We start from the raw sequence: 26,850 nt of genomic DNA, 5'->3' as shown, positions 1-26,850 counted from the left end.
ACGGGAAAAGAACAAAAGCTGTCCTTGTTTGCTGATGATGTATTGGCTATTGTTGAGGCTTCGGAATTATCTTTGACTGCTCTTAAAGATACTATGGGTGAATATGGACAGCTTTCAGGTTTTAAGGCTAATCTATCTAAGACAGAGGTGATGAATATATCTGCATCTCTGGAAAGGAATTACAAATATTAGTTTCTCTTAGATGGGTAAAAGGGCCCATTTGTTACTTAGGAATAAATCTAGGGGTAGATTGGAAACTTTTATTTCAACAGAATTATATCCCTTTAATATCAGATATCCAGAAAGATTTAGAACGTTGGGATAGGATGTACATTTCCTGGTTAGGACGTATGGAGGTGGTAAGGATGATCTTCTCCAAATTTCTTTGTTTCAAGTAATACCAATTGAAATTCCAAAGTCTTGTTTTCAAAGGTGGAATAGAAAAATATTGAGATTTATTTATTTGTTTATTTAGCCTGTCCTCCCAAAGGAGCCCAGAACGGGTTTCAGGAGTACATTCATAGTATGGATAGGACAAACTTTAGTGATAAATACAGACTTTACAGTATAGGCAAGGGGGTTTAGATTACAGCATTTACAGTAAAATACATAATATTACCGACTTAAAATACAGATTTAGTAGGCATAGGGTAGATTAAATTGCAGCGTTTACAGTGTAGGTATAACATGGAGGTAACATAGCTTTTCTAGTGATGGGTGTATCTTTGTTGTCGAAGAATATGGTGGTAATTCAAGTTATATTTGTGGTGGCCTGCGAGTTTAGAGATGTCGTTTGGTGTATTAGGCGGTGCCTTTGAGATCCATCTGTCTGGGGTGTAGATGTGGGTTGTTATGGAGCTGGGTTTGTAAAGAGAAAGGTTTTCACGGCTTTCCTGAAGTTCCAAAGACTGTCTAGTAATCTAATGGATGGGGGGGGGGGATGATGTGCCATAATCTGGGTATGTAATGGGAATAAGAGCGTCTTCGGGCTGTCTCAGATGTGAGTGAACAGCCAGGTGGCAGGAATAGCCATTTTTCTGTTTGAAATCTCGGTAATTGGTTGGGGACATAAGTTTGTAGTTTTGATACTATGTAGTTTGGTGTTATCGTGTGGAAAGTCTTGAAGGCTAACACCAAGGCTTTGAAGGCGCATCTTTTTTGGATAGGCAGCCAGTGCATGGAAGTTAGTGTAGGGGTGATATGGGCATGGAAGCCCAGGTTTTTTAGGAAGTCTAGATTGCGGCGTTTTGCACTCCTTGGAGACGGGAGAGTATTTTTGCTGGTAGGCCCACTAATAAAGCGTTGCAGTAATCTAGTCGGGATAATACAAACATTATATTGATGTCTTCTATCCCGCCAATACCTTTCATTTCTAGGCGGTCACGTATAGTAGCTAAGCAAAATCGCTTTCTGAAAAATAGGCATGGATGCACTTTAGTTGGCGGAGGTAATAGAAAGAGGAAGACACTATTTTTGATACATGGTCTGAGAGCGACAGCTTTGAGTCGAGAATCACACCTAGGCTGTGAGGGTATTATTTCCCCAAGAAAGAGATGGGCGGGGGTAGGTGCAACTGACCTTGTGAATCCAGAGAAGTTCTGTTTTTGATGCGTTTAGATAAAGTTTATTTGCAGTCATCCAGTTTTTTTTTTTTAATTTCTGTTAGGCAGCAGTGAAGTGTTTTTGTTGTGCATCTCGGTGTTAACCTAGGGGGAGGTAAAGTTGTATGTCGTCTGCTTAAGAGTGGATTTTGATTTGGTATTTTTCTGCGATGTCAAGTACTGGTTTGACATATAGGTTGAAGAGGAGTGGGGATAGTAATGCACCCTGGGGCACTCCGTAGCACAGTTGTTTTGATTCTGATAAGGAGGGCTCCAGTAGTACTTTCTGAGACCTTTCATTCAAGGAGGAGGAGAACCATGCCAGGGTGACATCGTGGATTCCGATAAGTATAGTCTGGATAGGAGGAGCGAGTGATATATGGTATGGAAGGCTGCACTCAGGTCTAGCAGGACCAGCAATGTGTCTTTTCCCTCATCAAGGATTTTCCAGCAGTCATCCACGATGTCTAGAAGCACCGTTTCTGTGCTGTGGTGCTTCCTGAATTCCGATTGGAAGTTGGAGAGGGTGGTGTTTGTTGCCATGAAGTCTCGTAGTTGTGTGAGCACTATCTTTTTTAGTATTTTTGAGACAAATGGGAGATTTGAGACTGGTCTATAGCTGTTTGGATTGTCCGAGTCTATAGCGGATTTCCAGCTCTGTGGTATTATGTCTGATTGTAGGGACTCGTTAATTAGGGGTAAAATGGAGTTCTGGAAGTATTTGTTGGTAGCTAGAATTGTAGTGGATGGGCATGGGTCTAGGATTGAGGTTGTGGGGTGTAAGGAGACTATTGTACTTTTTAGGTCGTCAATGGAAACTGATTTGAAGATGTTGAGAGTTTCTATCTTATATAGGTTTTTGTTTTGTATAGTTTTCGGAATGCTTGGCAGAGCTTTGACTTCTAAGTCTAAGGATTTTCGTATCTTTGATATCTTGTGGAAGAAATTTGAGAGGGGTTCACTATCTAAGTTTGATTTTTGGATGTGGTGTGATCCTTGGGAGGAGGTGAATACGTTTTTTGACAGTGAGAAGATGGCCTTTGATCCTTTTGGGATTTTGGATATTAGGTTTGTGAAGTATGCTTTTTTTGTATCGAGTGTCACTAGCTTGTATTCTTTCAAGAGGCTGTTCCAGGTAGATTTGTCCTCAGCGCTGTGTGTTTTGCACCAGGTTTTTTCTGCTTTCCTGACTTTCCTTTTCTGTTCTCTTAGGCTGTCTGTGAACCAGGGTGATGAAAAGAATCTTGTGTTTGTCTTAACTTTTTTGACTCTTGTTAATTTCTCGTACAGTGACTTTATACCAGAATGCCATGCCTGTGACTTTTCCTTTAGTGAGTAGGTCGTGGAGCTTTGGTGTAGGTCCATTTTTGAGATGCCAATGGATAAGTCGCAAAGGTTGACTGACTTTGGGTCGAGTGTGGCTGTTTTTAGTGAAGCTGGGTTTTCTATGGGCCCTTTGGTCTTAACATGCATGTTGAATGAGATTACGTGGTGGTCAGTCCAGGGGACTTGAGTGTTTGTTAGCGGGGTTGATTTGTTGTCGAGTAGTGGTCCTTTAGAGATGAAAATCAGGTCTAGAGTGTTCCCAGAAGAGTGAGTGGGGGAGTGGACATGTTGGATGAAGCCAAGGTCATACAGCATCTTTGTGAATTCCCTTGGTGCACCGGTGATTTCTGGGTATTCCACAAAGTAGGAAGGCAAACATCCAAGGGTGGCCAGTTATGCTATTTAGATTTCTATCCCATTCTCCCGGGAGCTCAGAACGGGTTACAATTGACATTCACAATAAAATTATAGGACAAAGTTTAAAGGGGGTCATAGAAAGACAGGAGGGGAGATGTTGGGGAGGAGGGGGGAGCAAAGAGGGAGTGGGGAGAGCGGTAATTAGGATGGGGAGCTAGGAGCAAGGAGAAGGCAGTCTGAAGGGGCTATTCACTTGAAGAGGCGAGTCTTCAGTGTTCTCCGTAAGGTCATCAGCAAGTCTTGTAATCTTATCTGCGCAGGCAATTGGTTCCAAAGATGGAGGACAAAGTGGCTGTATGAGCGTCTGCTCTCTGTTTCCATTTGAAAGGATCCATAGTCGTTTCTCAGCCTCAGGGCGGAGAGGGTGGGCAGGAGTATATTGAGGTAGTTTGATGTGATGTAGGACGGGGTGATATGATGTAGGCCATCACGAGGACTTTGAAAACATAGCATTTGATAACTGGTATGTTTAAGTCTAAGGCAGAAGGTGGGTTAGGTTTACTCCATTTGGAAGATTATTATAGAACTGTCCAGTTGAGAGGGATAGTTGAGTGGCATTCACATCCACTGACACTATGGGTGAGGGTAGAACAAGAAATGCTGGAGGGGATACGAGATATTAGGGATCTGAACTTACCTTGGGTAGCCTTATGGGAAAAAGAGATGGAAAATATAAGTAATCCTTTTATTAGTTGCTCAATGAGGATATGGAAGGATATAGTAAATCCCCCCCAAAAATAAACACTGCTGGGTAAAGAGAAGGGAATTTACTTTTGTCCTATATTATTTGCATATCATTTTATACCAGGAAGGGAAGGTGGGGGGAATCTTTAAAAGATGGGAACGAAAAGGTTTGAGGTATTTTGGACAATTTATAGAGGAGGAGGAAATTAAAGTTTTTGGAGATCTCCAAAATCAATACCAACTAGTAAAAGGGGAACTTTTCCTTTATTTACAGGTGAAAAATTATATAATGACATTTAAGACGATGAAAAAAGGAATAATGAGGAAAACAGATTTTGAAATCCAGTTACGAAAGGGTGTATCTCCTGGTTATATTAAATTCTACATGTAGATGAGGGAAAGAAAACATCTTATATGAGAGCATGGGAACAAGATTTGGGAAGGGAATGGACCATTGATGAATGGGGGGCAATCTATTTTGGTGGAAAATGCTCTTAAACTTTTAGTGTGCTGGTATATTACCCCGGTTTTAATTAGTAAATGTGTAAAAGGGAAAAATGATGGTTGTTGGAGGGGGTGCACTGAAAGAGGCACGTTTTATCATATGTGGTGGGAATGTCTAGTTCTTCAGAGGTATTGGTAACAGATGTTTCAGTATGTGAGCAGATTAATTCAGATCCCTGTGGAAATGAAAGCTGAAAGGGCACTACTGGGAGTGGGGATTGAGAGATTGTCATCCCCTCAATCTAAACTTATGGATCTGGCATTTATAGCTGCTCTATTAACTGTAGCTCAGCAGTGGCGTAATCCCATTGCTCCTAAATTAAGAGATATTAGGAGTAGTCTGTGAAAAATATAGATTATCAGCCCTCTTAACAAACCGGTGGTTACAATTTAAAAACTTGTGGGAGAAATATATTGAAATGGAGGAGGATTTGGGGTATGGTTAGAGGGGGAAATAAGGATGTTATGTATATTATCCTGTACTTATGAAAATTTTTTTTTCCTTCAGATTAATTCCAGGTTCCTTGGGAAGGGGGGGAGGGTTGGGAGTGGAAATGTTATATCTAATATGTTGAAAGATGCATTACTTCCACATTTTAATACATTGTATATGGTTTGTATTTTATGCTTTACTATGGAAAGTATTATGCTATATTTTGTTCAAAATAAACAATTAAAAAATAAAATAAAATCAGGACACCGTTTATAGAATTTGCCCCCTAAGTCTATAGTATTTTTGTTCAACTTTGACCCTTATTTTCAGGCAATGTTTGCTTGCATTAAAAAACAGAAACAACTTTTTCAGGGGGTCTGAAACATGCTCTAATAGTTAGTTTGAAAATGTTTCCAGAACATTCTTTTGTGTAAACGTTGGTTAAAAATACCCAAATTTTGACATTTTTTTTGAAAACAAACTTTACATTGAAATTATAAAAGCTAGGTTATTTGTTGCAATTGTATATTTAAGAACATAAGAACATAAGAAGTTGCCTCCGCTGAGGCAGACCAGAGGTCCATCTCGCCCAGCGGTCCGCTCCCGCGGCGGCCCATCAGGCCCATTGCCTGAGCAATGGTCCCAGACTATCCCTATAACCTACCGCTACTCTTATCTGTACCCTTCAATTCCTTTATCCTCTAGGAACCTATCCAAACCTTCTTTGAAGCCTTGTAACGTGCTCCGGCCTATCACAGCCTCCGGGAGCGCGTTCCATGTGTCCACCACCCTCTGGGTGAAAAAGAACTTTCTGGCATTTGTTTTAAACCTGTCTCCTTTTAATTTTTCCGAGTGCCCCCTTGTACTTGTGGTTCCCCGTAATCTGAAAAATCTGTCCCTGTCTACTTTTTCTATACCCTTCAGGATCTTGAAGGTTTCTATCATGTCTCCTCTAAGTCTCCGCTTTTCCAGGGAGAACAGCCCCAGCTTTTTCAGTCTGTCAGTATATGAGAGGTTTTCCATACCTCTTATCAGTTTAGTTGCTCTTCTCTGGACTCCCTCAAGAACAAAGTCATGTCACAAAATGACAGACAAAATTTGACAGGGATAGCTTCATTATTACAGGAGACACAGAAGGCTAAACTGAACTTTTTGAGCATGGTCCATATCTTTGGCCCACTCTGACGCTATTTACATACCTCAGTTTTAAAAAAATGAAAATCTACATTAGTTCCATTGAATAGATCGTAAAAAGTTATATAAGATTGCCAAGTTTCATTGGTTTTGCTTCAATGGCCAAGGAAATATTTTGACTCAGATTTGTCAACATTGTGCAGCAATACATAGTTATAGTATGGTATCAAACAAAGAGTTATCTCTCCACAAGAATTCCACTGGCAGATCTTAAAATTTTACCAGAGTTCATTTGGGTCATGTAAGATTCAGAATACAAAGTGTCAACAAAATCCGTGATGGTGAAGTGGGGCACTTCTAATTAGACCACTTGACACAGACTGACCTATGAGCAAGGTGGGGCACAAAGCACAGTTACTTACCATAACAGGTGTTATCCAGGGACAGCAAGCAGATATTCTTAACGCATGGGTGACGTCACCGACGGAGCCCCGGTACGGACCTTTTTAACTAGAAAGTTCTAGTTGGCCGCACCGCGCATGCGCGAGTGCCTTCCCGTCCGACGGAGGAGTGCGTGGTCCCCAGTTAAGATAAGCCAGCTAAGAAGCCAACCCGGGGAGGAGGGTGGGACGTAAGAATATCTGCCTGCTGTCCCTGGATAACACCTGTTACGGTAAGTAACTGTGCTTTATCCCAGGACAAGCAGGCAGCATATTCTTAACGCATGGGTGACCTCCAAGCTAACAGAGAGGGAGGAGGGATGGTTGGCCATTAGGAAAATAAATTTTGTAACACAGATTGGCCGAAGTGTCCATCCCGTCTGGAGAAGGCATCCAGACAGTAGTGAGTAGTGAACGTGTGAACTGAGGACCAAGTGGCAGCCTTGCAGATTTCCTCGATGGGCGTGGAACGGAGGAAAGCCACAGAAGCAGCCATAGCTCTGACCCTGTGGGCCGTGACAGCACCTTCCAGTGAGAGACCGGCCCGAGCATAACAGAACGCAATGCAGGCAGCAAGCCAGTTGGAAAGCGTCCGTTTAGAGACAGGACGACCTAGACGGTTATGGTCGAAGGACAAAAAGAGCTGAGGAGACGAGCGGTGAGCCCTGGTATGGTCAAGGTAGTAAGCAAGGGCACGCTTACAGTCCAGCGTGTGCAATGCCTGTTCCCCAGGATGAGAATGGGGTTTAGGGAAAAAGACAGGCAACACAATGGACTGGTTGAGATGAAAGTCCGAGACCACCTTGGGGAGGAATTTCGGATTGGTACGCAGAACCACCTTGTCATGGTGAAAAACAGTGAAAGGTGGGTCGGCAACCAGTGCATGCAGCTCACTAACCCTCCTGGCAGAGATGATGGCAATGAGGAAAAGCACCTTCCATGTAAGAAATTTGAGTGAAATTGTGGCAAGAGGCTCAAACGGAGGTTTCATGAGTGCTGATAAAACCACATTCAGGTCCCAGACGACTGGAGGAGGCTTCAGAGGTGGTTTGACATTGAAGAGGCCTCTCATGAACCGGGAAACCAGGGGATGAGCCGTAAGAGGTTTTCCGAGGATAGGCTCATGAAACGCAGTGATGGCACTGAGGTGGACTCTGATTGAGGTCGACTTAAGGCCAGCGTCGGAGAGAGAGAGCAAATAGTCCAGTACAGTTTCCACCGCCAATGAGGTGGGATCGTGATGATGAAGCAGACACCAAGAGGAGAACCGGGTCCACTTCTAATGGTAACATTGGAGGGTGGCCGGTTTCCTGGAGGCATCCAGAATACGACGGACAGGCTGAGACAGATTCTCTGGAGAGGTCAGCCCGAGAGAAACCAAGCTGTCAGGTGGAGCGAGGACAGATTGGGATGTAGTAGAGAATGATGCTGCTGTGTAAGTAGAGTAGGAAACACAGGAAGAGGAATGGGCTCCTTGGAGCTGAGCTGGAGCAGGAGGGAGAACCAGTGTTGGCGAGGCCATCGAGGAGCGATGAGAATCATGGTGGCCCTGTCCCTGCGGAGTTTGGATAACATCCGCAACATCAGAGGCAGTGGAGGAAAGGCATAGAGGAACCGATCCGTCAAGTCGAGCAGGAATGCATCCGAGGCCAGACGGTGGGGAGAGAAGAGTCTGGAACAGAACTGGGGCAGCTGATGGTTGTGAGGAGCTGCAAAGAGGTCCACCTGTGGAGTGCCCCAGCGAGCAAAGATGGAGCGGAGTGTTGGAGGGTCCAGAGTCCACTTGTGATGTTGAAGGATGCGGCTGAGATTGTCGGCCAGGGAGTTCTGTTTGCCCTGGATGTAGACAGCCTTGAGGAAGAGACTGTGGTCCGTGGCCCAGGTCCAGATGCGGAGAGCCTCCTGACAGAGGAGGCGAGATCCGGTGCCGCCTTGCTTGTTTATATAGTACATGGCGACTTGATTGTCTGTGCACAGGAGAAGAACCTGAGGGCAGAGAAGGTGCTGGAAGGCCTTGAGAGCATAGAACATGGCTCTGAGTTCCAGGAAATTGATGTGATGTTGACGCTCCTGAGGGGTCCAGAGTCCCTGGGTGCGTAGATCTCCTAGGTGAGCTCCCCACGCATAGGGGGAGGCATCCGTGGTTATGATCATGGAGTGAGGGGGTAGATGAAGGAGTAGACCCCTGGAAAGATTGGAGGAGTTCAACCACCATTGAAGAGATTGCTGAAGAGACGATGTCACAGGGATGGGATGAGAAAGAGGATCCGTGGTCTGTGACCATTGGTTGGCTAGAGTCCACTGAGGTGTCCTGAGGTGGAGTCGCGCCAGAGGAAGTACATGGACCGTCGAGGCCATGTGGCCCAAGAGGACCATCATCTGTCGAGCTGGGATGGTTTGATGAAGGAGCACCTGACGACAGAGGTGGAGCAGGGTCCGGTGTTGAGGTCCCGGAGATCGAGGATGGGGCGGAGGTCTCCTGTCTTCTTGGGAACCAGGAAGTAGCGGGAGTAGAATCCCTGACCCCTTTGGTCTGGAGGCACCTCTTCGATGGCATTGAGAAGAAGGAGGGATTGGACCTCCCTCAGGAGGAGGGGGGTTTGGGAGGAGTGAGAAGCAGACTCTACGGGAGGATTGTCTGGTGGAAGAGTCTGGAAGTTGAGAGAGTAGCCGTGGCGAATGATGTTGAGGACCCATTGGTCTGATGTGATGACCTCCCAACGGCTGAGGAAATGCTGGAGGCGACCTCCGATGTTGTGCGAAATCGCCCAATGCCACAACCTCAGAGCTTCTTGACAAAGAGAGTGGGAACCCGTCCCGCCCTGTTTGTTGACATAATACATTGCTACTTGATTGTCCGTCCGAACAAGGACTACTTGGTCGTGAAGGAGGTAAAGGAAAGCTTTGAGAGCAAGAAATATCGCTCTGAGTTCCAACAGATTGATGTGACATCGACGATCTGTGGCAGTCCATAACCCTTGCGTACGTAGACCATCTACGTGGGCTCCCCATGCGTACTCGGACGAATCTGTTGTGAGAACTTTCTGATGAGGAAGATGGTGAAACTGCAAACCTCTGGAAAGATTTGAAGAGAGCATCCACCAGCGGAGAGACTTCTTTAATGAAGGCGTCACCGCTATATGACGAGAAGGTGGATCTAGGGCTTGTTGCCACTGGGACGCCAGTGTCCACTGAGGAATGCGAAGATGGAGTCTTGCAAATGGAGTCACATGCACCGTAGATGCCATATGTCCGAGAAGGACCATCATTTGGCGAGCCGTGAGAGTCGACAGAGAAGTTACGTGATGACAAAGGCGCAAGAGAGTATCCTGCCGATTGAGGGGAAGGAAAGCTCTCATGCAAACAGAATCCAACACTGCGCCAATAAATTGGATCGATCGAGTTGGAACCAACTGAGATTTGGGAAAGTTGATATGGAACCCCAGACTTTGAAGAAAAGAGATAGTCTGAAGGGTCGCTTGAGTAACCCCTGGAAGAGAAGGAGCTTTGATAAGCCAATCGTCGAGGTAAGGAAAAACTTGAAGTCCCCGAGCCCGAAGGGCCGCGGCTACCACAACTAGACACTTGGTGAAGACCCGAGGAGAGGTTGCCAAGCCAAACGGAAGAACCCTGTATTGAAGGTGAAGGTTCCCCACCTTGAACCTGAGATATTTGCGAAAATTTGGATGGACAGGAATGTGAGTATAAGCCTCTTTGAGATCCAGTGAGCACATCCAATCCCCTTGATCCATGAGGGAGTACAGAATCGGAAGAGAGAGCATGCGAAATTTCTCTTTGACTAGAAATTTGTTGAGAGCTCGGAGATCCAGAATGGGTCGCAAATCCCCCGTCTTCTTTGGCACTAGGAAGTATTTGGAGTAAAACCCCAGGTTGTGTTCGGAAGGAGGAATCTCCTCCACCGCTCGAAGGCGAAGAAGCGCCTGAGCCTCCTGAAGAAGAAGGGGGAGTTGCGAGGAACTGGAAAGACACTCTCCTGGAGGGTGATCTGGGGGCACCTGAAGAAGGCGCAGAGAGTATCCCTCGCGGATGACCGTAAGGACCCAAAGGTCCGATGTAATGGTTTCCCAGACAGATGAAAAAAGGGAAAGGCGACCTCCGATGGGTAGGGAGGAATTTGGATGTAAGTAACATAGTAACATAGTAGATGACGGCAGATAAAGACCCGAATGGTCCATCCAGTCTGCCCAACCTGATTCAATTTAAATTTTTTTTTTTTTTTTTTTTTTTCTTCTTAGCTATTTCTGGGCGAGAATCCAAAGCTTTTCCCGGTACTGTGCTTGGGTTCCAACTGCCGAAATCTCTGTTAAGACTTACTCCAGCCCATCTACACCCTCCCAGCCATTGAAGCCCTCCCCTGCCCATCCTCTTCCAAACGGCCATGCACAGACACAGACCGTACAAGTCTGCCCAGTAACTGGCCTAGTTCAATCTTTAATATTATTTTCTGATTCTAAATCTTCTGTGTTCATCCCACGCTTCTTTGAACTCAGTCACAGTTTTACTCTCCACCACCTCTCTCGGGAGCGCATTCCAGGCATCCACCACCCTCTCCGTAAAGTAGAATTTCCTAACATTGCCCCTGAATCTGCCACCCCTCAACCTCAAATTATGTCCTCTGGTTTTACCATTTTCCTTTCTCTGGAAAAGATTTTGTTCTATGTTAATACCCTTTAAGTATTTGAACGTCTGAATCATATCTCCCCTGTCTCTCCTTTCCTCTAGGGTATACATATTCAGGGCTTCCAGTCTCTCCTCATACGTCTTCTGGCGCAAGCCTCCTATCATTTTCGTCGCCCTCCTCTGGACCGCTTCAAGTCTTCTTACGTCTTTCGCCAGATACGGTCTCCAAAACTGAACACAATACTCCAAGTGGGGCCTCACCAATGACCTGTACAGGGGCATCAACACCTTCTTCCTTCTACTGACTACGCCTCTCTTTATACAGCCCAGAATCCTTCTGGCAGCAGCCACTGCCTTGTCACACTGTTTTTTCGCCTTTAGATCTTCGGACACTATCACCCCAAGGTCCCTCTCCCCGTCCGTGCATATCAGCTTCTCTCCTCCCAGCATATACTGTTCCTTCCTATTATTAATCCCCAAATGCATTACTCTGCATTTCTTTGCATTGAATTTTAGTTGCCAGGCATTAGACCATTCCTCTAACTTTTGCAGATCCTTTTTCATATTTTCCACTCCCTCTACGGTGTCTACTCTGTTACAAATCTTGGTATCATCTGCAAAAAGGCACACTTTTCCTTCTAACCCTTCAGCAATGTCACTTATGTACATATTGAACAGGATTGGCCCCAGCACCGAACCCTGAGGAACTCCACTAGTCACCTTTCCTTCCTTCGAGCGACTTCCATTAACCACCACCCTCTGGCGTCTGTCCGACAGCCAGTTTCTGACCCAGTTCACCACTTTGGGTCCTAACTTCAGCCCTTCAAGTTTGTTCAACAGCCTCCTATGAGGAACTGTATCAAAGGCTTTGCTGAAATCCAAGTAAATTACATCTAGCATATGTCCTCGATCCAGCTCTCTGGTCACCCAATCAAAAAATTCAATCAGGTTTGTTTGGCACGATTTACCTTTTGTAAAGCCATGTTGCCTCGGATCCTGTAACCCATTAGATTCAAGAAAATATACTATCCTTTCTTTCAGCAACACTTCCATTATTTTTCCAACAACTGAAGTGAGGCTCACCGGCCTGTAGTTTCCTGCTTCATCCTTGTGACCACTTTTATGAATAGGGACCACATCCGCTCTCCTCCAATCCCCAGGAATCACTCCCGTCTCCAGAGATTTGTTGAACAAGTCTTTAATAGGACTCGCCAGAACCTCTCTGAGTTCCCTTAGTATCCTGGGATGGATCCCGTCTGGTCCCATCGCTTTGTCCACCTTCAGTTTTTCAAGTTGCTCATAAACACCCTCCTCCGTGAACGGCGCAGAATCTACTCCATTTTCTCGTGTAACTTTGCCGGACAATCTCGGTGCTTCTCCAGGATTTTCTTCTGTGAACACAGAACAGAAGTATTTGTTTAGCACATTTGCTTTCTCCTCATCACTCTCCACATATTTGTTCCCAGCATCTTTTAGCCTAGCAATTCCATTTTTTATCTTCCTCCTTTCACTAATATATCTGAAAAAATTTTTATCTCCCTTTTTTACATTTTTAGCCATTTGTTCTTCCGCCTGTGCCTTCGCCAAACGTATTTCTCTCTTGGCTTCTTTCAATTTCACCCTGTAGTCCTTTCTGCTCTCCTCTTCTTGGAATGCTCATCACTGGACCGTCAAAAAGACGGAGCTGTTTTGGTTGGAGCAGGCGCCTGGGACTTTTGAGGACGTTGTTGCTGGGGCCGTCTAGGTGGAGGCCTAGAAAAAGCCGGTGTGGACTTCATCGGGTAACGACGAGCTGGAGGTTTGTAAGCTCTAGTCACAGAAGGTTTTGGTTTTGGACGAAGAAGAGAGGCGAAGGAGCGCTCATGCTCAGAAAGCCTTTTAGTAGCTGCTTCAATAGAATCATCAAAAAGCTCAGAACCTAGGCACGGCAGGTTCGCTAAACGATCCTGTAAATTGGGATCCATGTCTACTATTCTGAGCCATGCAAGACGTCGCATGGCCACTGCAAATGCCGAGACCTTGGAGGACAGCTCAAAAGCATCATAAGATGCCTGCAACATGAATAGACGCAATTGAGAGAGAGACTGAAGAATGTGTTTGTACTCAGAAAGGCGTTCTTTGGGCCAGTCTGGGCAAAAGGATGACAACTGCTTCAAAAAATAATTAAAATATGAAGTAAAGACATAGTTGTAATTCAAAATTCGATTTGTCATCATTGAATTTTGATAAAGTCTGCGCCCAAACCTTCGGGACAGTAAGGGAATTTTTCAAGTACCTTTCTTATTTCTAATCTTAATGTATATTTTCTGTAAACCGCTTAGAACCTAACGGATGTAGCGGTATATAAGAAATAAATTACATTACATTACATTGTCCATAGTTCGCCCTTCGCGTCCTGGTGGAACTGTTGCAGACACCTTAGAAGGATGAGCCTTCTTCAGGGACGATTCCACCACTAGAGATTGATGAGAAAGTTGAGATTTCTCAAAACCTTTACATGGAACAGTACGATACCGAGACTCCAGCTTCAATGGTATCGCTGTCACAGAATAAGGAGTCTCCATATTACGTAGAAAAGTCTGCTTCAGCACCGGTGTCATGGGTAGACGCAAAGTCTCCTTAGGAGGATGGGAAAGTTCCATATCCGCCAGATATTCAGGCGTGTACTTCGAATCGGAATGTAAGTCAATATTAAGCGCCTGCCCCATGTCGAAAACAAATTTCGCAAACGAAGAAGACTTCGAGGTCGAGGCTTCCTCAGGGGAGGCAGAACGAGTATGAGGCGCCACTGAAAACGATGGAGAAGCCTCGCGCGAATATTGAGATACAGGCTCCGATTCAAGGTGCAAAGTGATGGATGATGCTCCACTGCCCGTCAGAGGAGGAGTGGCTGAATGCTTCCTCTTAAGGCTCCGAGTTGGAGAGGTGCGCGGAGTACGAAGTTTAGCCAGAGGAGATCGATCTCGAGACAAACGCCTCGAAGGTGGAGTCCTCGACCTCGAATGCCTCGATGAAACTGAAGAGGAAACGGTACTAGAAGAGCGAGGCAGAATCTTGGAAGCGAGATCCGAATGCCTCGAGCTCTTCGTGGAAGCGAGCTTCGAAGACCGAGATCTATGCTTGGATCGAGGCAATGATTGTTTAGCAACCCGTTCAGGTGAGGAATCCGACGAGGAAACCCTGGATCGAGACCTGCGACGAGGAGATCGTCGCCGAGGTGCAGACTGCTGCTCAGGCTGGAGTTGCGAAGACAGAGTCGAGGCCGGGACCAACTGAGCCACTATCGAGGAAATTTGCGTAGTCAAAATTGACTTAAGCATATCCTCAAACATGGGGACGGAGACCAAGGGACTTGGAGTCACAGGAGGTCTCGTGCGTTCCAAGGAGGGCGACCTCGATCGAGAGTATTCCCTAGACTTGGAAGCACGTTTTGAAGGTCGAGAAGACGGAGTCAAACCTGGAGCCCCAGGTTGGATGGATGCAGACTCCGTCGGCTTCTTAGGGATGGTACCTGAAAAGGAAGCAGGAGACTTACCCCCCAATCCAGGCTTCGAGGACACCGTCGAGGCCTTTGAGGCCGAGGACCCGGAGGTCTTCGAGGCCGAGGCCTGTCGAGGAGGCGAGGTCAAGGTTTTAGCACTCGAGGTTTGTCCCGAAGTCGAGGTTTTAACAGATGCCTCGACCGAGGCCACAGCTTTTTCAGGCTCCATGCGAGGGAAAAGTTCTAAAAACCTGTCGCAGCGGCGCTTGAAGGCACGAGGTTGAAGAGTGAGGCAGCGAAGACAATCTTTAGGGCGATGAGGCGACCCGAGACAGATCATACACCGACTATGTGGATCAGTGATGGAAATAGTCCTGCCGCACTGATAACACCTTTTAAACCCGGTAACAGGCCGGGACATAGATAGGACAAAGTCCGTGTCGAGAACGAGGAAGAGAGGCCTAGGCCTCAATCTTCCAACCCGACGTCAAATGAAAAACAAAAGGATGTTTTTTTGGGGTTTTTTTTTAATAAAATAAAATAGAATAAAATAGAATTAGAACACAGCGACCGAAAACAATAAAAAGTACTCAGCCGCGGTGAAGAGAAGGCACAACGCTACGGGAACCAAGTCGACAAGTCTTCTCAGCTCCGCGGAAAACGTTGAACTGAGGATCCTCATAGGAGATGCGCCCCCTAGTTCGGGCGGGAAGGCACGTGCGCATGCGCGATGCAGCACTCGAAAGCTCGAGATCTTCAAGCAAGTTGCTTTCGAGGTTGTCCGCTGCGGGGCTCCGTCGGTGACGTCACCCATGTGTGGGAATATGCTGCCTGCTTGTCCTGGGATAAGTATTAATCGGTACCGAGGGGGTCGACACTGATGGGACAGTGTGAGGCTCGGACCGGTCCTGTACCGGAAGGTGCGGTGCCAGCAACGCCGGCAACAGTTGTTGGAGCTGTTGTTGCAGCTGCTCCTGTAACTGTGTTTGGAGTATGGCCGCGATGCGGTCGTCCAGGGAAGGCACCGGTACCGCTTTTTTCTTCTTCGGTACCATAGGTGCCGCTCTACGCTCCGGCGATGAGGAGGCCGATGATGAGGCACTCACCAAGATCGGAGCGGAGCGTTTGCGGGGCCGGTGCGGCGCCGGGAGGGCCGGTGTCGCAACCGTGGCAGGAGGGCGCTCAAGGGAAGTGGGAGGCTTCTTAGCCGGCTTACCTGGGCCCAACGACCCCGAGGAAGGGTCCGGTGTTGTCGATGTCGTCGGTGCCGACTTTTGTGGTGCCGTCGATGTCGCAGCCGGTTCCATGGCAGATCCGGTACCAAACAAAATATTTTGCTGGATCTGCCGATTTTTCAAAGTACGCTTTTTAAGCGTAGCACAGCGGGTGCAGGTGTCAGCCCGATGCTCTGGACCCAAGCACTGGAGGCACCAATTGTGTGGGTCGGTGAGGGAGATCGGGCGTGCACACCGCTGGCACTTCTTAAAACCCGGTTGAGGGGGCATGAAGGGAAACACGGCCTCCGCAAAATTGAATCCGGAGGCCTGTTCCGCCGGGGCCGGCCTGAAAAAATAAAGAAAACTCAATGAGTTGTTTGTTTTTTTTTAAACAAAAATAAAGGGAATCCGATAAGAAAAAAGGAAAAAAGAGAGAGAAAATACGCGAGCGGGAAGGCAAAAATTAGTTTTTCAATGGCCGTTGAAAACACGTGCGTCTTCTTCGCTCCGCGGAAATGAAGAAACTGGGGACCACGCACTCCTCCGTCAGGCGGGAAGGCACTCGCACATGCGCGGTGCGGCCAACTAGAACTTTCTAGTTAAAAAGGTCCGTACCGGGGCTCCGTCGGTGATGTCACCCATGCGTTAAGAATATGCTGCCTGCTTGTCCTGGGATAATGGATGTGTCCTTGACTACCTGCTACACTATTTTCTAGCATCCTTGCTGCTTTGGCCCGCAGATCCCAATGTAGCCTGGCACACAGAACAAAGGCCTGTAGGCTAAGGTTCTAGGCTGCTGAGGAAATAATTCTCTTTCACTTCTGCCAGTGGTCTACCTGTAACTCAGACCCTGGGAAAGTGTTCCGCGACAAGACTTCAACTACAGAACTTAAAAAGGTCGTAACCTGAAGTTCGAGGAATCAGCCCAAAAGTCAATAAAAGCACCAAACAAGTAAAAGAGATCCTGCTGCACCAGTCCACCTGCACTATCTGCTGGAGACAGAAAAATACTGCAAGATTCCTCACTGCCCCATTTCTGTGATATCATCTGCCTCCATCTACTTAAAAAAGGAACATAACCCATAGGTCTAGACCAGTGGTCTCAAACTCAAACCCTTTGCAGGGCCACATTTTGGATTTGTAAGTACTTGGGGGCCTCAGAAAAAAATAGTGAGTGTTTTATTAAAGAAATTACAATTTTGCATGAGGTAAAACACTTTATAGTTTATAAATCTTTCTTTTTGGCTAAGTCTTAACATATGATCAAGAAGCGACATATGATCAAGAAACTGTTTTATTTTACTTTTGGGATTATGATAAACATAAGGAGGGCCTCAAAATAGTACCTGGTGCGCCGCTAGTTTGAGACCACTGGTCTAGACTGATCTAGCAGGATAAGGACAGTCTTTCTTTTTTTTTTTTAATAATTTTTATTAGAAGCAGTTGCAACACAGTCTTTCTATGGGCTTTCTATAGACAGTTCTAAGACAGTCAATATCTCTAATTTCTTGCACTTTAGCATATTAAAAACTAAGTACAAGAGAATCTCTAAACATTTCAAAATATATATAAGTACTTACTAGATTAGAAGTATCTTTTACTTCTTGTACTTGCTGTACCTGCGGTTCAGCCACAACTTTAGTGTCCTGATCAGAAGTCATGAGCCGTCTGCTTTTTGGCTCCTAAGAAAGAACTCAGCTGACAGCCTCAGTAATCTACAATTGGAAGGGGAAACACATTTATATTAAACAATCAATCACTATTTATCATTTATAAAGAAAATGGAGCCATATGAACAATAAAATCACATTTAAATCTTACAACATACATGTAAGCATGTATGTCTATTCAAAAAAGTTGCCATTCATCTTCTATGAACCAAAGGCTTAAATTTTAAAAGGTTTTCTGAACTGTCTTTGATCACCCAAGTGAAGTTAACAGGATCATATCCACTTTGCCAAATTGGGAAATGAAGGCTAAAGAATGTAAGGTGAATTTTATAGTCATACCTGTACTGCCCTGATAAGCAAGAACAATGTATCTCAAGTAAATCACATTTCAAGGAAGTGTGAACTTTTCTAAAAACATTTCCTTTGCCAGTCTTATAGCATTTTTTGCTTCCAAAGATAGCACATGCCCCATCAAACCTCTGAAGGCATAATTCAATTCAAGGAATTTGTTTATCATCACTAGAAAGAAAACAGAAAACTCAACAAGTACCTTGAACTGAAGTCTTACAGGAGAGTTACAGAATGATGGAAAAATTATGTTCTTACCTATTAATTTTCTTTCCCTTAGACGCAGCAGATGAATCCAGAGACCAATGGGATAGCTCAATCTACCAGCAGGTGGAGATAGAGAAACTGATTAACAGGTAGTCTATTGGCTGGCACTCCTCCTGTATCTCCAGTATAGCTCCTTGCCCAAGTATCCGTAACCATCAATAGGCAAAGCATGGAAAAAACTTCTTTCCCATAACAAATCTCAAAAGGCAATAATACAGAATACAACCCTCAACAATAACAAACTTCGAAAAAAACGACAGACAATATCCAGAAAGAGTGGGGCTCTGGATTCATCTGCTGCATCTAAGGGAAAGAAAATTAACAGGTAAGAACATAATTTTTCCTTCCCTAGCAACAGCAGCAGATGAATCCAGAGACCAATGGGATGTAGCAAAGCATTCTTCAATCTGGGTGGGAAGCAAACGCCACCTCCGCAACAACCGAAGTATTAAACGCATCTACCGCATGCGCCCCCACAGCCAACCAGTAATGCTGAGAGAAGGCACTCTCGGAAGACCAAGTAGCCACGAGACAAAACTCCTCCAAGGAAAAAAACTCTGGAACGAGTCCAAGAAGTAGCCATCGCTTCTGTGGAATGGTCATGAAGTTCTTTTGCCAACCGCTTCCCTACCATCAAGCAAGCGTAAAGAATGTCCTCCTGGACCCATCGAGCGATGGAGGCTTTGGACGCCGCCATATGTTTGAAGCGTCCCTTGAAGAATACAAAAAGATGATCTAAACAATTAAGTCATTAGAAACCTTGCTCGCAGAGAACGCCACGCACTTTCAAAAAAAGCAGTGTATAAAAGCACGTCTCCCCATTTCTCCTGACAGGAAGAAGGAAGGAAAAGTGAGCGTGTCATAAAAGAAAGGATGACACCTCCATAGAAAGAATTGTGGTATCGTCCAAACTGATACCCAGATTTTGGAAATCAGAAACAGGAATTCCCGCTGAACAAGGCCTGCAACTCGGAAAACTGCAGCCGAAGCCATGGCCACAAGAAACCCCTTGTTCAACGGTACAAGGAGGAAATGAAGCCTTCGGTAAACTGCGAAGAAGTACCTGAAGATTGTACTCCGAACAGGGTTTACTAAGAGATGTACGAATATACCGTACTCCGTTTAGGAACTGAACTACATGAAGCTGAGAAGTAAGCGAAGAGCAATATATCTCGCCCTTGTAACAAGCTAAGAATGGTGCTTGAAGCTGAAGGGAATTGAACGTTAAGCCTCGGCAATACCCTGTGCCAAAAAGGACCGCCGGAAGGGTGCAAATGTTGAGAAGTATCCAAGAAAGGAACAAACCTCCAAAAGGAAGCAGCAGCCACAGGTGAAGATGTCTGTAGCGCCTGGACAAGAGAAGAAACAACCTGCTTCGCATAACCCTTACACGGCAGTCATGACTTCTCAAAAGCTAGGTCGTAATACCCAAGTAGTACGAATATCCATGTTGATCGGACCCTAGGGGAGCAAATCCGGAGATACCAGGACACGTAGTCCGGCTGTAAAAAGACTCATCAGATCCGTATAGCAAGGATGGCGCAACCAAACCAGAGATTCTACAAAGACTGTGCCCGGAAAGCGAGCTCGAGACGACAAATCCAAGCCATCAACAGCCAGGGGAAAACACTGAAAAATAGAAACCAGAGGCGAGAAAGAAGCCACGCTGCTACCCCCTCTAACTCCCACTCCCTGTGCCTGCTGAAGAAGTAAGGAATCTGAGAATTGTGAGACGAGGCCATGAGGTCTGGTTCCAGGAGATCTATGTCCACCAAAAGAGCTGGAATGCCTGAGCCAAAATTCCCAATATCCAGGAGGTAGAAGATTTCAATATTACAAACATGTACACTTTCTAGAGCGTACACAGCGCTGTACACCGGAAAATGCAATAAATGGGCTATGATCAGATTTCGCGGAAAGAAAGTCCATCCAACTCTTTTCCTGACCCTGAAAATGATCTGCCAACAGAAGAGGAAGATGAGAGTTCACCCATTGAAGAAGAACAACAACTTTACCTGTCCACTGAGTACATCACCTACTGCCCAAGCTGTAGAGAAATACCCCCATCATAATACTGACTGAAAGGACCCTCAGCGGTATTCCGGAAGAATTGTCCAAAGCTCCAGAAAGGCAGCCTGACCATGCTCAAGAGTAGAAGAATGAACAAGAACTGAGTCGCCGCCTAAGACCAGACCCCTGGAGCTGAGGATGGAAGGCACCGAGCCCCCCAACCTGACAGCCCGGGATGTTTGGCGGCCACAAGCTAGTCCAGCAAGGACCGAGGCATGCTTTTGAAAAGAGAAATCTCGCTGAGTCACCAAATCATACAGAGCGATGCATGAGGAGCCTACCAAATAATTGAAGCCCTGAGGTACCGGGAACCACCGGAACAAAAGCGACTGCTGTAGCGTTATATTGGGAAAGCAAGCCAAAGTTCCCAGTGGAGTCAGCAACAGGGATCCTGTACAGAATCCCATACTCTTGATCATGGCGACTGAAGAAGAAAGCAAACCTGAGACTGTGACCCAGTCTCTGGGAGAAACACATTTCTCTCCTATATAAATAAAAACATCTCCCCGATATACCTATAAACAGCACAGGAGAAAAGAGCGCTGTGCAAATTTGAAGAGCTACGTCCAAAGAACTGAGGAAAGGAAACCACCCTTTTCATGTCAGTAAAATGACCCGACTGGAAGACGTCCGAATCAAGCAGTCAGTTAAGAAGAAATTAGGCGAACCACCTGGTAGCGCCAAAACGGTACCCCTGCCTACATTTTCCAAAATGTCCTTGAAGCCTTGGGTAGGTGAAATGGCATGTGCCAAAACCGAAAGCGCAGCTCAAAGAGAGGCAAGCAAACCTAGTGCCGATTCGAGTCCATAGGGACAATGTAAATAGTCTCCCAGTTTTTCTGCAGAAATGTGTAACCCAAAGAAATTAATTCAACAGAATGGGATCCAGCCTGCCCAAAGCCCCTGGCTTGGGCACCTTGCCGTATGTGGAACCACGTCCCTTTGTTCCTGAAGAACTACAAGAACTGCCCTGAGGACCAGCAACACTGAGAAGGGAAACACAAAACATAGAGACCCCAAGAACGAACTGGAAACCTGAGAATGCAGCAAAGTTGCAAGCATCCAAAAAAATCATCACAGCCCCCTGACCTGACATTATAGCGCCTTCTCCCTCAGGAGAAAGCCTGAAGTCATTGGACGAAGTCAAGATCCCCTCAGAATGAAGTGCAGAAGGTCAGGAAACGGCAGTATGAGAACTGTAGGATCTGCAAGAAGATTCTTCTAGGAAAATCAAGTTTCACCATGGAAAGAGGAATATACCGGAAACATGAAAACAGTATTAACTTCATGCAACATGAGCGACATACGTATGTCCTTTAAAGTGAATACGTACTAGATGCAATCCAGATGCTGCATCTACCACCCCGTGGAAAACAATAGCATCCTAACAGGTATCCGACCAAGCTCACATCGCGAATGATAGAATAATGATAGAATAACGATAGAATAGGTAACTTGCTCCTGGTGAAAAGGAGCTGTACAGCCCTTCCTGTCTGGTCGGGGGGCCTGTCTAGCCTCTGCCGTGAAAAAATGGCAACAGGAGAAACCAGCGTGATAAGCATGGAAAGCATGGAAAGATACGGTCTTCCAAGAAGTAGGCTCAGGGAAAAAAATCTCATACTTCCCCCTCCCAGGTCCCCCAACGGGTGCCCCGGGCCGCAAGCAGCTGCACCGCACACGCTGCCAGCTCGTTGGGTCATCTAATAAAAAGGATTAGAAACAGTCGGAAACCGGGAGAAACTGCCAATCCGAAAATAGAGGAAGCCAGTCCTGTCATACGAATAGAAGAGCCAACCGGCCACCCGGCGTCTCCCCTAGACCCATCTGCAACTCATCCAGAGAAACAGAGAAGAAAACACCCACGCAGGCAAAGCCTCCTAGATATACAGAACTCAAGAGAGACAAAAAGAAACCTGCATAACGTATCTTCAAGTGCGTACTGCCCACTGCTGCGACGCGCGGTGTGCTAACCTGGTGCAGAAGGCCACCACACTGTGCTGGCAACCACCAAGGTCAATTAACTCTGCAACCCCCTGACATAGCTAACGAGCTGGGCGCATACCACCAGCACGCAACCGAAACTGCAGGCAAAGTGCAAAGAAACACTCCCCGAGCACACAAACCGCGCCATGTGGAGTGTTTTCACTGTGCAGTTGCTCCTTTTTTTATCTTTAACGCAGAAAAAGTGTACCGTATCCATGTCCAACAACCCAGATTCCTCGTCCCGCCGAAAATGAGAGCCCTGGGAAATACTGCGGCTCTGCCGACAGTGAAGCAGAACTGCCCGCCAAAAACAACTGCTTCGTGAAATGCCGCGGCTCCCCCGACAGTGAAGGAGGTTGGCCCACAGAAAAGCAGAGCCTCGGGAAACGCTGCGGGCTTGCCAACAGCGAAGGGGCTCGGTCCGGCTGAAATGTACAGCTGCAGGAAACGCTGTGGTACTGCCGACAGCACAAGAGCACCGTTCCACTGAAAAATACAGCCTGCCGTTCGCAGCAAAGATGAAGCACATACCGTCTTCATGAGGGAAAAATGGTGGCCACCAAACAGTTTGCCAATGACCAAACTGGAGCCCTCCAAAGATAAACACACACATGCACCCCCGAAACTTCAGGTCTGCCCAACTGAAACCCCAGAGTCCAGAACACAAAATAACAGCGGCTGTACTCACGCGACGTCTAGCCCGCATTGCATACAGCAACCGCCAAAAGATCCACAAGGTGAATGAAAGTGCCGGTGGATGCCGGTCGTTCATCACAAACAGGGCAGAAACCCATTGCACAGAGTCGGGAGACGCTGGGAAACGCCGGCTGCTCAGCACTAGCAAGGCAAAAATGTAGCTGCAGAGAGTCCCTTTTTTTTTTTTTTGTAAAGGAAAGAAGAAAAAATAGGGACTAAGGCAGACCCTCTAGCATCAGAGGGAGGGTGAGGCAGGGACAAGGGAGGGCCCAAATGTAACCTCTAAAGCCGGCACCGTTCAGCCGGACACCCCTGTCTCACTGAAGAGAAGATCTCAACAGGAGAAATAAATCAGACAGCTCACTGAAGAGAAAGTCTCAACAGGAGAAAATAAAGGCCTAGTCACAGGAGCTAGTTGAATAGTGACTATCACCTGCTGGGAGATAGAGAATACTGGAGATACAGGAGGAGTGCCAGCCAATAGGACTACCTGTTAATCAGTTTCTCTATCTCCGCCTACTGGTAGATGTGAGCTATCCCATTGGTCTCTGGATTCATCTGCTGCTGTTGCTAGGGAAGCAGGATTAAAGGAATGGAAATTAACAGGAATGACTAAATTTCACCTACCTTAGTATCAAACTGCATTATCCTGTATGACTGGGATGTACCAAGCAGAAATTCACTGGGCAAGAATTTGAGGCACCCTAACGATGGCTCTGCTGAAGTCTAACTGGGCTCTGGCCAACAAAGCCAAACTAATTCTTTACAAAATAATAGCGTGACAACTAGGTTATCACTCTACAGATACCCTCCAGTGAAACCACCCAGGCCTCTCTCTACCCAAGACATCGAATGAGCACAAATAGAGTGCACTCAGTGCACTCACAGGCTGGAAGGTACTTGTTTGTTCTTGCAAATATACAAAAAAGTAAACATAGTGTATAACCCTCGAAGGAGACTTAGTCCAGCGAATTTCAAGTTTATTCATAATGTAAGAAAAATACTGTATATACTCTAATACAGTGATGGCTAACCTTTTTGAGCCCGAGTGCCCAAAACTGCCGCACAAAACCAAAGAATTTCCTCAAAGTGCCAGCACGTCAATTAAACCTTAATAACAAGATTTTAGTATCTAAAAACTCTTTATAAAGTTGCCTGAACTATGTAACATCATTTTTAAAGGTTGGAATCTTTGTATTGTCAGAGAATCAATTTGATTCACAATCCTTTGGTTTTCATTTCAATTTATTGGCAATTTATAATGTTTTAATGATTTCATTCATGGGCCGAATACACACATACTTTTCTCTGTCACCGCACTCTTTGACCAAAAGATTTGTAAGCCTGCAACCACGTCAAGGTACTCTTTCAGCAGCTCCCCTCCCTCCCCCTTACCTTTGAGGCCAAGTCAAAATGATCTACCAACAATAAAATTTAAAAAACACAAAGCACGCTGTACGCAGAGAAAATGTTAATTATCATTTATATTCCGCGGGTTTTCAAAGAGGTCAAGGCAGATGACTTTATGCAATGTCACCTCAGTAACAACTATACAAAAATAGACAAATATTCCCCCTCCCTTTTTACTAAACCGCGATAGCGGTTTTTAGCGCAGGGACCTGCGCTGAATGCCCCACGCTGCTCTTGAAATCATAGGCTCCCTGCGCTAAAAAACGCTATTGCGGTTTAGTAAAAGGGGGCCATAGTGCAAAATATAGACAGCATATATAAATTCTCAAAACGGAAACATTTTGATCACTACCGTATTTTCGCGGATATAACGCGCACCCGTGTAAAACGCGCACACGGGTATAGCGCGCAGAAATCACTATGATATGTACAAAAACTTTTGTATACCGCGCTCACGGGTATACCGCGCATGATGCCCGACGCTCCTTTCGCCCGCCCTGACTTTCCGTGCGCTGTCCCGACTCTCCGTTCACCCCCCCTGACTTCCGTGCACTGCCCTGACTTTCCGTGCGCTGTCCCAACTCTCCGTTCACCCCCCCTGACTTCCGTGCACTGCCCTGACTTTCCGTGCACTGTCCCCCCTTGAAGTCCTGTCCCCCCTTGAAGGTCTGTCCCCATCCTGAAAGCCTGATGTCCCCCCCCCCGACGTCCGATACATCCCCCCCCCGGCAGGACCACTCGCACCCCCACCCCGAAGGACCGCCGACTCCCCAACAATATCGGGCCAGGAGGGAGCCCAAACCCTCCAGGCCATGGCGACCCCCTAACCCCACCCCGCACTACATTACGGGCAGGAGGGATCCCAGGCCCTCCTGCCCTCGACGCAAACCCCCTCCCCCCAACGACCGCCCCCCCCAAGAACCTCCGCCCGTCCCCCAGCCGACCCGCGACCCCCCTGGCCGACCCCCACGACACCCCCACCCGCCTTCCCCGTACCTTTGTGTAGTTGGGCCAGAAGGGAGCCCAAACCCTCCTGGCCACGGCGACCCCCTAACCCCACCCCGCACTACATTACGGGCAGGAGGGATCCCAGGCCCTCCTGCCCTCGACGCAAACCCCCCTCCCCCCCCAACGACCGCCCCCCCAAGACCCTCCGCCCGCCCCCCCAGCCGACCCGCGACCCCCACGACCCCCCCACCCCCCTTCCCCGTACCTTTGGTAGTTGGCGGACAGACGGGAGCCAAACCCGCCTGTCCGGCAGGCAGCCAACGAAGGAATGAGGCCGGATTAGCCCATCCGTCCTAAAGCTCCGCCTACTGGTGGGGCCTAAGGCGCGTGGGCCAATCAGAATAGGCCCTGGAGCCTTAGGTCCCACCTGGGGGCGCGGCCTGAGGCACATGGTCGGGTTGGGCCCATGTGCCTCAAGCCGCGCCCCCAGGTGGGACCTAAGGCTCCAGGGCCTATTCTGATTGGCCCACGCGCCTTAGGCCCCACCAGTAGGCGGAGCTTTAGGACGGATGGGCCAATCCGGCCTCATTCCTTCGTTGGCTGCCTGCCGGACAGGCGGGTTTGGCTCCCGTCTGTCCGGCCAACTACCAAAGGTACGGGGAAGGGGGGTGGGGGGGTCGTGGGGGTCGGCCAGGGGGGTTGCGGGTCGGCTGGGGGGGCGGTCGGAGGTTCTTGGGGGGGGCGGTCGTTGGGGGGGAGGGGGGTTTGCGTCGAGGGCAGGAGGGCCTGGGATCCCTCCTGCCCGTAATGTAGTGCGGGGTGGGGTTAGGGGGTCGCCGTGGCCAGGAGGGTTTGGGCTCCCTTCTGGCCCGATATTGTCGGGAAGTCGGCGGTCCTTCGGGGTGGGGGTGCGAGTGGTCCTGCCGGGGGGGATGTATCGGACGTCGGGGAGTCGGCCGGGCAAGAGGGCTTGGGCTCCCTCTTGCTCCGATCGTGGATGCGGGTGCGGGTGGGAGCGCGTGCGAGCGGTCGTTCGGGGTGGGGGTGCGAGCGGTCCTGCTGGGGGGGTGAATCGGGCGTCTGGCGGGGTGGGAACTATGTTTAAAAACTTTTGTATACCGCGCTCAGGCATATAACGCGCGAGGGGTATGCGCGGTAGGTAAAAACGCGTATAACGCGCGCGTTATATCCGCGAAAATACGGTAAATTGAAAATAAAATCATTTTCCTACCTTTGGTAATTTCAACAGTCTCTGGTTTCACTTTATTCTTCTGACTGTGCATCCAATATTTCTTCCCTTTTTTCAGCCTCCTGTATGCTTTCTCTCCTCCAGACCTCATTCCCTCCCCAAACTTTTTCTTTGTTTCATCCTGTCCCCTTCTTTCTTTTTCTCTCTCTCTCCATACCCCCTTTCATTCTGTATGTCTGTCTTTCTCTCTCTCTCCGTGCCCCATTTTTCTTTGTTTCACCCAGCCCTCTTTCTTTTTTTTTTTTGGCTCCCTGTCCCCCCTTTCTTTCTTTCTCCTTGCCCTCCCCTATGCCACCACCATTGGGAAAATGCTGCCACCGCCACTGGGGAA

At 47.3% G+C, this 26,850-nt stretch overlaps 1 protein-coding gene across 14 annotated transcripts in view; it reads right to left on the bottom strand.

Annotated features, from left to right (window-relative positions):
• Positions 1-26,850, bottom strand: part of LARP4B (La ribonucleoprotein 4B) — a 505,004-nt gene that overhangs the window by 465,629 nt on the left and 12,525 nt on the right. For 13 of the 14 annotated variants that reach the window (XM_033931563.1, XM_033931553.1, XM_033931560.1 and 10 more), the window contains exon 2: positions 17,459-17,593. In XM_033931563.1, the coding sequence (XP_033787454.1) occupies positions 17,459-17,539 (81 nt within the window). In that variant the 5' untranslated portion in view covers positions 17,540-17,593. Of the gene's footprint in view, positions 1-17,458; positions 17,594-26,850 lie in introns of those variants that run through there. The other variant, XM_033931566.1, reaches the window with a different exon arrangement.

This window comes from Geotrypetes seraphini, chromosome 2 (assembly GCF_902459505.1).
Source record: "Geotrypetes seraphini chromosome 2, aGeoSer1.1, whole genome shotgun sequence".
In the NCBI taxonomy this organism is placed as follows: Eukaryota; Metazoa; Chordata; class Amphibia; order Gymnophiona; family Dermophiidae; genus Geotrypetes; species Geotrypetes seraphini.
Note: the sequence above shows the minus strand (reverse complement) of the source record. Positions and strands in the feature narration are given on the sequence as shown.